General features: G+C 42.9%; 2 protein-coding genes across 2 annotated transcripts in view; one reads left to right on the forward strand and one right to left on the reverse strand.

Moving 5' to 3' along the window:
• LOC128019690 (immunoglobulin superfamily member 3) overlaps positions 1–13,823 on the reverse strand; it is a 156,393-nt gene that overhangs the window by 44,328 nt on the left and 98,242 nt on the right. Inside the window, exon 3 of the mRNA XM_052605809.1 lies at positions 5,702–6,121. Coding sequence (XP_052461769.1) covers positions 5,702–6,121 — 420 coding nt within the window. The remainder of the gene's footprint in view (positions 1–5,701; positions 6,122–13,823) is intronic.
• Positions 11,018–12,723, forward strand: LOC128019691 (uncharacterized). The gene is made up of 2 exons (XM_052605811.1): positions 11,018–11,528; positions 11,654–12,723. The coding sequence occupies exons 1-2, from the start codon at positions 11,369–11,371 to the stop codon at positions 12,433–12,435; spliced, it is 942 nt and encodes a 313-aa protein (XP_052461771.1). The 5' UTR covers positions 11,018–11,368; the 3' UTR covers positions 12,436–12,723.

Here is a 13,823-nt window from a genome sequence, read left to right on the forward strand (position 1 = left end):
TCATTCAATCCGCCCACCCTGGGACTCTTGACCAATAATAGGGCTGAATTAACATGTCAGTCGCAGCTCCCTTCCCGCCGCGCGCTTGATGAAGGAGTTGCGCTGTCACCCTCCATTCCCATCAAACCACTGGGCCAGTGTGCTTTGAGATTGAGTTACAGTCCTGTGTTCAGTCAGAGAGAGACAGCACTCACGTCTGCTGTACATGCTGTCTTATGCTCAGCACAGAGCGATGGCTCTGTAATAAATTGGAAAGTAATGGACTAAAGCCGGAGATGAGGGAGGCATTTTTCTGTCCAAGCCTCTGTTCCGTGAAATATGGCTATTCTGGAGAAGGGGAGAGAGGAAAATTTCAGATCTATGACACCCTATGCACTGTGTTAAAGAACAGTTCACCCAACACGACTGCAGAGTGTGACAAACTGAGAAACATTTAAGTCATTATTTAGTAAAATTATTCCCTTTTCCTTTCTCTCAAATCAAATGTGGGGTTATCAGACATCAGACATCAGGTCTGACAATAACATAAAACACCCTTAGTTCTAAAAACTTAGTGCTAAAACTCTCGCACAACTTAAATTTACCCAGAAATGTAAGTTTTGTCATCATTTACTCATCTTCTTGTAGTTTCTTTCTACTGTGGAACACAAAACAATATATAAATAATTGTCCATACAATGAAAGTCAACAAGGTCCAGATCTACGAAATCCCTGATCATCATATACATCCACAGGCAACATAAAATAGCGCAACACAACCCGTTATGATATGGTCTTGTGATGTACAAGAACCAATGAGGACATTAGTCAACATTTGAGGGTTGTCTCACTCCATTTGAAGTCTGTGTATAGTCTTTGATTTGAGAGTGAATTTTGGCTTAAATTTAGATATGTTCATCATACAAAGTGTCACTTCACAAGTATTGAGCTGCCTTTTCACTATCCTCAACGAACCTCAGTAAATCATAAAACAGAAATGGTGCAGAATGGGTTGTTTTTCCCCAAAATAATTATTTTGTAATTATTACATGATTATTTATGTTGATTAGCCCTAGAAAAACTACTAAGGTTTTCTTTCAAACATACTAGCGGTCATTTATTTTGTGTGGATATGTATATATATATATATATTCATACATTCATAAACAATGACAGAATTTACATTATTTTCCCCTTTAAAAGGTGTTGGTCATTAAGCAGATGTCAGTACTGATGATTACTCAACTGATGGTTTGGAGTTAGATGAGCCGATGTGACTGGCTTGTTACATGAGAGACCACTGAGACTCCACTATGCCATGCTCTATGGTTGTGGAATGGACTCGTGAGAGCCGATGCCTGCTCTATACTCCATGACAGGGAGTTCGATCTTAAGAGGATCAGCGGCCTTCGCTCTGGGACTCCAGTAATGTGCTTAATTTTAGATAGTGATCGGCTCACAAGGCATAATTAAGCATTTCTGCAGGAAAGCAGAGTCATGCATGCCCTGTTTTAGACAGCAAGGTGACCATGACCAAGGCTTGGTTGACTCATCTGTCTAAAAGGTTTAAACTACACACATAAGCACTTCTGTGGTGTAAAGTGTTTGAAGAAAGTATCATCTTAGTCAGAACAGACACTATATTTGATTTCATATAAACAATTTTAAGGGATAGAGGTACAGTTTGTTTGATACGTCTTAAAAAGATGTAACTTCTGTTATGCTATTCTAAACTTGTATGAGCAATATGACTGCAAAAAACTATTATTTTGATTCTAACGATTAATCAGCTTATTTGTAAATTATTTTACTGATTAACCAGTAGACACTGACTGATTATTCAGCTCTGCAATTAGTTAAAATGTTGACTTATGCAATATTCTAACAAATAACGGTAATCACTTCAGCTTTTGAAAGCCATATTATGTAATTGCAATTATTATACATTTAATTTATGCAAATATATATATATTTGTCACAAAATATAAGATGACTGACAAGTAACTGAATGACACATTATTCTGCCTTAAATCTCCTTTTTTAAGTCTATAAGAATATAGGATAAGAAACACAATAAAGGTAAGTGATAAGACTTTATTCTTGGGTAAACTTTATAGAATAATCTCCCTTAAAATACCTTATAGGGGAATGATAGTCAAAACAGTTCTGAGCTAGATCAAACTTTGATCTTTGCAAACCATCACTTTAATGAAATATTTGATCACTAGCTAGCTCCACACTGGAGATCTGTTTTATAACAGAAAATCAAGTTGTAATTCTAACTGAAATCGACACTGACTCTGGTTTTTCATGTTTAATACTGTAAAGCTGCTTGATTTAAGGCTATGCATATAAATATGACATGACTGGACTTTACTGCAGAGCTCGTGCAAAAATCTACATCGTTGTAATCAAATGCATTTTTACCTGTTGCATTCACACTGCTGCCAGTTTATTTCGTTGAGTCATTCCACGAAACGGTAAGATTTGAGTCACTTGGACATTTTAAGTGCATTTTATCTATGAAGTCACCAAAATCTATTTTAAAAATATTTTTGTAGTAATTGAAATGTCTCCTTTAATAAGTTTTAAAAACATGACATACATTTTATCTTTACATTAGAAATTATCTTCTTTTTTTTTTCTTTTTTTTCAGTGGACACCACCTATTTTGTCATGTCCCTCATGGCCTTTTAAGTGTACCTGGGATATAAATCATACAATTAGAAAAAAGTCCATACAGTTTGCTATTATCATAAATATCTATCTGTACTTTTTTTGCTATTAATGTTTATTTTAAGTAAATTAATGATTATTAAATAAAATCAAAATCAATCCCATCAACACAGTTACACAAATCATGCTCCCCCATAAAAATAATGAATTGATCCCTATGTGACATCATTAACAGGAAGTGACACCATATAAATCTTCTAAACAACACTGTGAGCAGACATAGGCAAGTTACCACCTTCTTTTATAACTACAACATTATTAATATTGTGATATTGTGATTGTCAAGCTTAACGACTCAACCCCATTATGTCAAATAAAGATGATTACTTGTGAAAATGATCTTTGTTATTTTAACAATATACATTTTTTTTTTTTTTTTTTCAAATATCATGCATACCATGTGCTTTCCTGTTATTCACTACATTTAGGGCAGGTGCCATTTTTAGTAAAGAATCACAACCCCGTCACACTCAACCCCGTTATTTATTTGATCATAACAGGGTGAGATTGTGATGGGGTTGTGTTTTTAACATTTTGGTTATGAAGTTATCCAGTAATTTTAAATGAATTATTATATTTGATCAAGAATCGTACTACATGCATATGTTGAATGTAGTACTGTCCATGTCAAAGCTATGTTGGCAGACACGTGTGTTCTGCCTAGATTTTCACATCTCAGTGTTCAGTAAATTGTACATTCAATAGCCCATGATGACAATTGTTTGAAATCTTTCCAAATTCATTAAAAAAATTACAGCAATTACAGCCTCAAGTCTTTTTGAGTATGATGCTACAAACTTGGCACATCTATTTTTGGATGGTTTCTCTCATTCTCCTTTGCAAGACTTCTCAAGCTCCATCAGGTTGGATGGGGAGTGTCGGTGCATCGGTTTTCAGATCTCTCCAGAGTTGTTCAGTCGGGTTCAAGTCTGGCTCCAACCCGTCTGGCTCTATCTAGACCATTGTAGGACATTCACAGAGATGTCCCATAGCCACTTCTTTGTTATCTTAGCTGTGTGCGATTGTTGTCCTGTTTGAAGGTGAACCTTCCGCCTAGTCTAAGATTCTGAATCATTATCATTAATGCTATCTCAATTTTTTGATACACTGAGCTTTTTTTCTACTCTGAAAAATCACTCGGTCCCTGCCACTGAAAAACAGCCCCACAGCACGAGGCTCTATTGAATGCCACACAAGTTATGTTTTATTTTGATGACTTATTGAGTCAGTTTATAATCTTCTAATGTTTACAATGTTATTGTTGTTTTTCCTGCAGTCGGGTCAATAAAACTTAGTCCAGTTGCAATTTATATCTGTTGTCTTTCTTGGTCACATAATGAAATACAGTGTTTACAGAAAATCTTACAATGAGTTTGAGTAAAAAACAACTATTTATATGTCAAGCTGTATTTGTCTCTTCAAACCACGTTACCCTAGTCTCATTTTTACCCGCCTACATTTTTATTATTAAATTTTTTTTAAGTTTATGAAAAAGTTATTTAATATTTGTTGAACTCAGTCTGAAATTATAATAATACTGATTTTAGTTCAAAGTGAACCCAATTCTTTGATAAAAAATTATGAGGTTGCTGTGACAAAAATAAATAAATCAATTAATTAAATAATTAATTTCAGGCTTTAGTATAGTAAAAGTGTGAGATTTTATGTAACTTTAATATTTGCAATATCTGATTAACAGGAAATTGTTGATTTCATTAAAAATAAATTTGTATTATCAACTTCAGAGAGCTCCCACGGTGTCCATAACGGGGTTGGAGATTACTAGTGCCCACATCTTAAAATAATGACCAGTAATATTAGAGTTTTAATGCCTGAGGTGGGAAAATTTGTTTTTTTTTTCAGGAAGTTAAATATGTCATTAATACTGTGGGGTGTTCACAAAAGTAATATTTTTTTGGAATGACGTGGAATGACTCCATTATTGAGAGGAAAGCGCAGCATATATTTACATATTCATCCAAACGCCATTTGGCTGTGTTTGCTTTGAAGCTCTGTCTTCTTCTCTTGAATTGCATCCAGGAGAGCAGAATTACAGTCTTGCGCTACAGCACCACACTAGTCTAACTGCATTATTGCAGGCTCTTACATTAGGTCATATGAGATCAAATGACTAGTCAAAAACATATTTGTCGTAAAAAAAAAAAAAATGTCGATTATGTTGACTTATCGTTACAACCCTAATTGTGCAACATAGTAAAAAATTAAATATTTTCTTCAAAAGAACTTCAAAAGAAGATTTTGAAGATTGTTGAACCAAACCCCTTTAGTGACCGTTAACTTGCATTATTGACTCGCAACATTAAAATAAAAATAAATAAATAAAAACCTCACCATGAACTCTTATTCTGTCATCTTTAATAATGGAGTCTGTATGCGGCATTCTGTATTCATGACTACTGAAAAGTATTGTAAGCAGAAACCTATATACATATGTACATGATTACTGAAATGATAACTATTTGTTTTCTTCTTTTTATTATGTGTGATCAAATATGATGAAAGGGGGAATTCAAAGATTATTGTTTTTTAATTAACTTGAGTCAAATGTATTTGCAATCATTTTAGCCAGCTGTCTTTATGTTTACAACATTGTGAACCAAATGGCCCATATAATTAGCCTCTTCAACATCAGGTCAGTGAATGGGCTCTCCATGGGAGAGATCCTATCAGGTCATCATAAGGTTACACTATCATTGGCTGTCCATGGGGTGTTATTGTATTGTTTGCAGCACATTTGTTACCAGATATAAAGATCTGGTCTCACAGAGATTGTTTGAAGGATGACATGCTAACTAACATCACTGCTGAAGAACTGCTAAACTGCTACTTTCAATAAATTCTTCTCCCCACGAGAACTTTGGTCAAGCTTACTTATTTTATGTATTACAGAAATCTGGTACATTGGTGAGCCACCCAAACTACTGCTCAGCCAAATACAGCAACATCTAACACAACTCTCACTCACCTGTGGGCTGAACTTTGACAGACGTCTTCTCCGACTCTTTCCGAGTCATGGTGTACCAGGAGCGATCCGGGTCCTGGATCCATTCCGAGGCCTCGCAGTAGAACTCTCCCTGGTCTGTGGGCTGCAGCTTGTAGATGGTGAGACGGTAGGTAGTCAAACTGATCTTATCCAGCCGCAGGTCTCCTGAAGACAGACGTTGGCGGTACTGTCCCCCCGGCCGTAGAACAAAGTCCCGTGACAGGGTGACCAGGTCACGTGGACCAGAATTGGGGTCATCAGCGGGACGCAGGTACCAGCCCACAGAAACGTGAGTGTGCTGGGACGTCTGGCGTGCGACCTCACAGCTCAGCTGCAGAGTGTCCCCCTCCACTTTCGAGAGAGACTGAGCAGAGGCCATCGACGTCAGAGTGTCTGGGATCACTGTGGAAGAAACCAGGGGATGAGGTTAGTTTGAGAGCAGAGTTCATGAACAACAAAACACACCCTTAAAGCCATTAACTCCTTTTCGATTAACATTTAAACAGGATTGTCTCCTGCAGAGCGGCTCAATCTCAACCCTTTTATTAACTTAGAGCCTCAAGAAAAAACAAGCCTTTTTTCATCCTCAACAACCCCTTAATCATCTTCTCTCTCCGTCAACATCTAGGTCTTTATCCAATAAAAATGGCAGAATTTTTCAAAGTAGAGTATAACTACAGAACAAACCAAAAGATGTACATGCTTTCTTGGGGCTGAAATATACTTTGCACAAGTACCTCATTCAAGTGTTTTATGCAACTAGCGATCCATCAGTATCGAAATTGAAACCTCCATCTTTAACACCATGCTACCATCCTTTACATGACATTCTGCATCCCATTACCACTAGATGTCTTCATGTTGTGCTAGCATTGATTAGCACCAGTCAGATCTTCAACCTGGGAACCAAAAACTGCTCTGACATCACTGTGCGAGAAATGGATTTTTCTGACAAACCAAAATCCTGGAAATAAACCTGTGTGACATCTTGAGAACTGCAGCCACAATATTTATCTGAACGAGGTGCTGACAGCTGACAGTGTCTCCAATGCCTCAAGTTTCTTTTTCGCAGACTCTTAAAAAAAAAAAAGAATAATTACAAGTCCTAAATATAGCAGGCTTTTAGCAAAATAAAGGAGCTTTATAGTTATTTAAGCAAGACTATTTGTGGATTTGCTGTAGTAGAGATGAAAATGTATTTAAATGACTTCCCAAAAATAAGTGTGGCCATAAAAGGTAATCAGTATAACACATAACTATGTGATTATGGATGGATCTAACATCACTGGCTGATCCTAGGAGTGGCATGGAAATCTACTCCTGCTGGCAGTGCATGATGAGGTGCATCTGGTGCCTCCTGCACCTTGTCACCCCTTCCATGAATCCAGCATTGCATGTCTCCTGCACTGAAGACTGAATTTCAATCATGGGCTCCTTATACAAAATTAATATTATAAATTGTATTTTATTGATGGGTATTTTAAATTACTGTATATAATTGGTTGGAGTGTTGTTAATTAGGGTCATGAATAATATTGTGGAATTATAACTCGTGGCATTGTTATCAGGGTTTGTGTCTGTGCACGTTATTCTATCTAAAAAATCCCCCCCAAAAAAATCGGAGTGTTCATGAAATTTGTAAGTGTTAATTACGCATCTAAATAGAGGGAATGAGCACGCATTAAATATGCGACTGCCACTGATAAATAATAAAAATAAAAATGTGTATTTAAATGCAAAATACAATATAAACATTAAATTAAATAGTAAAGATAAATATATCGGATATAATATTGACCGATAACCAATATAGTACTAATATATAGTGTATGCCTAGACAAAAACTGCCTGCCAAAAGCATAAATGTAAAGCCTAATATGATCATTAATGTGATTATACATTCAGCTACAGTAGCAATAAGAGAATAGTACTGTTGTCACACCCTCAGCTCGTTCCCTTAGCCCCAGTCACCATTGCCAGTCACCATCCACTCAATCTCCCATGCACCGCTCACGTGAACCGTCACCTGAATACTGATTACCTGCACCTGCACCAGCAATCACCACACCTTTAAATACTCACCTCACTCATTCACTCACCGGCTGGAATCAAGATTACATGGACGCTCTTTGTGGATCTTCTGCCTGCTTCTTGTGGACCGTATTGTGACTCTGTGGAGATTCAGATACAGCGATTAAGGGAAGTGACTCTTTGTTGTCAGGCCTAGCTTTGTACTTGAACTCACCTATTGATCAGTGCTTGAAGATTCATCGTCTGTGACCACACTTACCAGCTCTGTTGAAATCCCATGTTAATAAAGCTTCACGAAAGTACTTACCCGTCTTCTCCTCTCCTTGTGTGGATGTGACAGGATTCCAGCCCCGGAAAACAGAACTTCATATCTCCCATGGATGTTAACGCTGCTGCTCAGGGAGCGGCTTCGGACCCGTTCACCGAAATGGTGACTGCTCTCCGCCAAGTATTACAGTCAGTTTCACCACCCACCGAAACTAGTGCTACCACCACCAACAGCACGCCCCTTGCACGTCCCGCGTGCTATGCGGGTGAATCGAGTGGCTGCAGTGGGTTTATACTGCAGTGCTCACTGTTCGTCAACGCGAATACCAGTAAATTCCCCAATGAGGCCACCAAAGTCGCCTTTGTGATCTCTCTCCTCACCGGACGAGCGCTACAATGGGCGGAGGCTCTTTGGAACTCCCAGAGTCCGGTTCTATCCTCATTCGATGCCTTCACCACCCACCTCCAGGAAGTGTTCGGGATGGCTCTAACTCCTCTTTCAACCCATGATGAACTCTTAAATCTCCGCCAGGGAGCCACGGAAGTTCACGACTACACTCTCCGTTTCCGGACATTAGCCGCCACCAGTGGTTGGAACCAAACTGCCCTGCTAGCTGCATACCGTAAAGGTTTAAAGCCCCAGATCAGAAAGCAAATGGTCATTTACGACGATAATGTCAATCTCGAGACATTCATCAGAAAAACTATAAATGTTGCTCAGCACCTCTCGGCTTGTGCCTCCCCGGCTTCATATACCATCTCTCCATCAGCCAGAACGCCCTCGCCTCAACGAAACCAGGAGGAGCCCATGATCACCGACTCCTACCGCCTAGATGCCTCTGAACGGAGACGCCGCATCCAGCTGCGGCTGTGTTTATACTGTGGCGAGGCCACTCACCTGATCCACGCCTGCCCAGTCCGTCCGCCTCGCCCAATGGTGAGTACAGTTTCCATTACCCCATCTGTATCTCACATACCTCATATCAAAGCCCAGATAACAATTAACTCACGTAATCTTTCCATCCATGTCCTGGTGGATTCCGGAGCCGCAAGCAACTTCATCTCATCTCACTTCGTAACCAAGCACCGTATACCCATCACCCAGAATGAGACCACCTACCGTATCACTACCATCCAAGGATCACCGTTAGGGGGAGGCAAAATAACTAGAAGGACACACGAGCTGGAACTCGTTCTGCCCCACGGACACCGGGAACAACTGGCCCTCCTCGTACTTCCTCGCGCTACCGTTGACGTCGTCCTGGGTAGGCCGTGGCTGGCCCAACATAACCCACAAATCAACTGGAGCACAGGGGAGATCCAGGCATGGGATCCGAGATGCCAGAGTCACATTCACCGTTCACCTATCCAGAGTTCACAGTCCGAGCCACCGCACCTTCAATTGCACTCCACCTCCATAGGAAGACCTGCCCTTTACTCCTCCTACTCCGATGTGTTCAGCAAGGAACAAGCCACCCGCTTACCACCACATCGGCCCTGGGACTGTTGTATCGACCTGCTGCCAGGTGCCAAGCTACCACATGGGAAAATATATCCACTCTCCCGTCCTGAGCAGGTGGCGATGGAGGAATACATCCAGGAGGCTCTCGATCAGGGGTTCATCAGACCGTCCACATCTCCAGCTGCGTCCAGTTTCTTCTTCGTCCCCAAAAAAGATGGCGGACTTCGACCATGCATCGACTATCAAGTGCTAAATGACGCCACCGTCAAGTTCGCCTACCCATTACCACTCGTTCCGGCGGCTCTGGAGGAACTGCGTGAAGCCAAGGTGTTCACCAAACTCGACCTCCGCAGTGCCTACAATCTGATCCGTATCCGAGAGGGAGACGAGTGGAAGACTGCTTTCATCACCCCTGCCGGGCACTACGAATATCAGGTCATGCCCTATGGGCTTGCTAACAGTCCATCCATCTTCCAGAGTTTCATGAACGAAATATTCCGTGATTATCTCCACCAATTCGTCATTGTCTACATAGACGATATCCTGATCTACTCCCGGAACATAGAAGAACACCAAACTCATGTCCACCACGTCTTACAACGACTCCGAGACCACCACCTCTACCTAAAAGCTGAGAAGTGTGAGTTCCACTGCACTACCGTCTCCTTCCTCGGATACGTGATCTCTGCGGAGGGAGTTCAGATGGAGTCAGCCAAGGTAGATGCTGTGGCCAACTGGGCGGAGCCCACAACGGTGAAAGAACTCCAGCGTTTCCTTGGCTTTGCCAATTTCTATCGGCGCTTTATCAAGAACTACAGCCTGCACTCGGCCCCTCTAACATCCCTTCTAAAAGGAGGTCAACGCCGGCTGCGCTGGACACCCCAAGCTCGAGAGGCCTTCAGCCATCTTAAACACCTCTTCACCTCGGCACCCATTCTTCGACATCCTGACCCGTCCAAGCCGTTCGTCGTAGAGGTTGATGCGGCCAATCACGGCATTGGAGCCGTGTTGTCTCAAAGGTCTGGTGAACCTTGCTCACTCCATCCGTGTGCGTACTTCTCTAAAAAACTCTCTCCTGCCGAATGCAATTATGGAATCGGAGACCGTGAGTTGTTGGCCATTAAACTTGCCCTTGAGGAGTGGCGGCACTGGCTAGAGGGAGCTCAGTTCCCATTCACTGTTGTCACCGACCACCAAAAATCTCCAATATCTGCAGAATGCCAAAAGACTCAATGCTCGTCAGGCTCGGTGGTCACTCTTCTTTGCTCGCTTTAATTTCCAGATCACGTATCAACCCGGTCACAAGAACACTAAAGCAGATGCTCTGTCCCGTATGTACTCACCAGATCCAGACACCAACAAGCCTGATTCAATTCTACCACCCTCCGTTTTCCTCGCGCCTATCCTCTGGCAGATCGACGAGGAAATTCGAGCCGCCACCCTCGAGGAGCCTGCACCTCCGGAGGTACCCACGGGTCTAATGTACGTGCCCACCAACCAGCGACTCCCCCTACTGGAAAGTACGCACACGTCACCTGGCTCAGGACACCCTGGCAGCAGGCGAACCCTCTCGCTCATCCAGCAGAAGTACTGGTGGCCTAACATGGTTCGTGACGTTACCCGGTACATCCTCGGATGCTCGGTCTGCGCCGTTACCACCACACCTCGTCAACTTCCCGTGGGTAAATTACAACCACTACCCATTCCTCGCCGACCCTGGACCCATCTAGGGGTGGATTTCGCCACTGACCTTCCCCCCTCAAGGGGGTACACTACCATTCTAGTTGTTGTTGATCGTTTTTCTAAATTCTGCAAACTAATCCCATTAAAGGGTCTTCCCACAGCGTTCGAGACCGCCGAAGCCCTCTTCACCAACGTGTTCCGGAATTATGGCACTCCAGAGGACATTGTCTCGGACAGAGGACCTCAGTTTATCTCCAGGGTCTGGCGAGCGTTCTTCCAACTCCTCGGAACATCCGTCAGTTTATCTTCTGGATATCACCCTCAGACCAACGGCCAGACCGAGCGGAAGATTCAAGAGATCTCACGGTACCTCCGTACTTACTGCTCCCAACACCAGGATACCTGGAGCCAGTATCTGCCGTGGGCTGAGTATGCCCAAAACTCCCTTCGCCAAACCACTACAGGCTTAACCCCTTTTCAATGTGTTTTAGGCTATCAACCACCGCTGTTTCCCTGGTCAGGAGAAGTCTCTGAAGTGCCCGCGGTAGATCACTGGTTCCAGGAGAGCGAGAGGGTGTGGGACTCAGCTCACGTCCATCTCCAGCGGGCAGTTCGGAGGCATACAGAGACCGCTAACCGACGCAGATCGCCTAATCCCGTCTATCTACCTGGAGACAAGGTTTGGCTCTCCACTCGGGATATCCGCCTCCGACTGCCCTGCAGAAAGCTGAGTCCCCGCTACATAGGGCCGTTCACCATCCATTCTCAGATAAATCCCGTCACCTACCGCCTGGACCTACCACCACACTACCGGATCTCACCCACGTTTCACGTCTCACTGCTAAAACGTCACACTGATCCAGTTTCTCCTTCCTCCACAGAACCAGAACCGCCTCCCCCTCCAGACCAACCCGAAATCCTCGGAGACAACATCTACCAGGTCCAAGAGATCCTCGACTCCCGGCGGCGGAACGGCCACCTGGAATACCTCATAGATTGGGAGGGGTTCGGTCCCGAGGAGAGGTCGTGGATACCACGCAATGACATCCTGGATCCGGCTCTCCTCGAAGATTTCCACCGACAACACCCGGACCGCCCGGCTCCCAGAGGTCGTGGTCGTCCCCGTCGCCGCTCTAGGATGCCTGGAGTCACCCGTGGGGCGGGGGGTAGTGTCACACCCTCAGCTCGTTCCCTTAGCCCCAGTCACCATTGCCAGTCACCATCCACTCAATCTCCCATGCACCGCTCACGTGAACCGTCACCTGAATACTGATTACCTGCACCTGCACCAGCAATCACCACACCTTTAAATACTCACCTCACTCATTCACTCACCGGCTGGAATCAAGATTACATGGACGCTCTTTGTGGATCTTCTGCCTGCTTCTTGTGGACCGTATTGTGACTCTGTGGAGATTCAGATACAGCGATTAAGGGAAGTGACTCTTTGTTGTCAGGCCTAGCTTTGTACTTGAACTCACCTATTGATCAGTGCTTGAAGATTCATCGTCTGTGACCACACTTACCAGCTCTGTTGAAATCCCATGTTAATAAAGCTTCACGAAAGTACTTACCCGTCTTCTCCTCTCCTTGTGTGGATGTGACAACTGTACATTCAGCTCCTTTTAACACATTATATCACAGACAAAGAAAATGCTAAATAAAACTAAGCTTTGAACTTTAGAATGTGCAACTTGGTTCAGCTAGGCCACTTGACGACCTTATAATATTAAACAGAGGCCTTCACACGCACTTTAAAAATGAGCCTTTATGAATCAATCAGGCTGTCTGTCTTTCAGTGCCAATGCCCCGTAATAAATGAAAACCTAATAAATCGAGTGAACGGACTCACACATACACTCCACTTGGTTTACCTGTGTTGGCATTAAGGAGCATCTGCGAATGAGAGCTCAATTATTCAACTTCATGTTTGCTCACACATTATCACTGCTGAGCTAGAGCGCACGAGCCACACAAAAGGAAAGCAATGCTAATGAAACAACAGCGAGCAGGGTGGGGTGGGGACACAGCTTATATAAAACTAATGAAATGGGGAGAGATGACTGACAGAGGAGGAACAGCAGACGGCAGCGATGCAAATGAAACGAGGGGAAAGAAATGAAAGAACCAGAGGAAAGATGGCACTGTTTAACAGCAGGTTACTTCAGCACTTCTTTGAAGAATCACAGATGTTAGACACTAAGAAGCAAAATAGTGAAATGAGGCTGAAAGGAGGACTGAGAGACTGAGGTGGAGGCCCTCTGCTGGGTTTTTTAATAAGAAAGCCCATGGTGTCTCTCACACCATGATATACAACTACCTCACGGTTCACAACAGAGGTAAGGAAACACAAGGATAGGCTGGCAAGGATAAAAATAGAAGGGCTTTTTCCATTAGGGCATCTGATTATTCTTCCATTCTTATGTTGTGTGTGTCTTAAAGAGAAGATGAGGGTGTAGGAGTGTGAAAGAGAGCAACTGTTAACACAGATTTCTTTGTGGAGGAGTGTGAGTGTGTGTTCTTATGTAGGCGAAGACCTGAGGGACAATTTTCACTACTGTAGAACCATGTACACCCCCACACTCATCACTGACTCCATCATGCATTATGATGTAAGTAACGGGCAAACAAAATAAGGGTCCTTCATCTTAGCATAAATGC

This window comes from Carassius gibelio, chromosome A9, assembly GCF_023724105.1.
Source record: "Carassius gibelio isolate Cgi1373 ecotype wild population from Czech Republic chromosome A9, carGib1.2-hapl.c, whole genome shotgun sequence".
Taxonomy (NCBI): Eukaryota; Metazoa; Chordata; class Actinopteri; order Cypriniformes; family Cyprinidae; genus Carassius; species Carassius gibelio.

What these genes read in the sequence shown, in the direction of transcription:
- LOC128019691 (XM_052605811.1), top strand. Translation starts at nt 11,369, where the DNA reads ATGGCACTCCAGAGGACATTGTCTCGGACAGAGGACCTCAGTTTATCT. An exon ending in AAGATTCAAGAGATCTCACG is followed by an intron (nt 11,529 to 11,653) that starts GTACCTCCGTAC and finishes AATGTGTTTTAG; the next exon opens with GCTATCAACCACCGCTGTTT.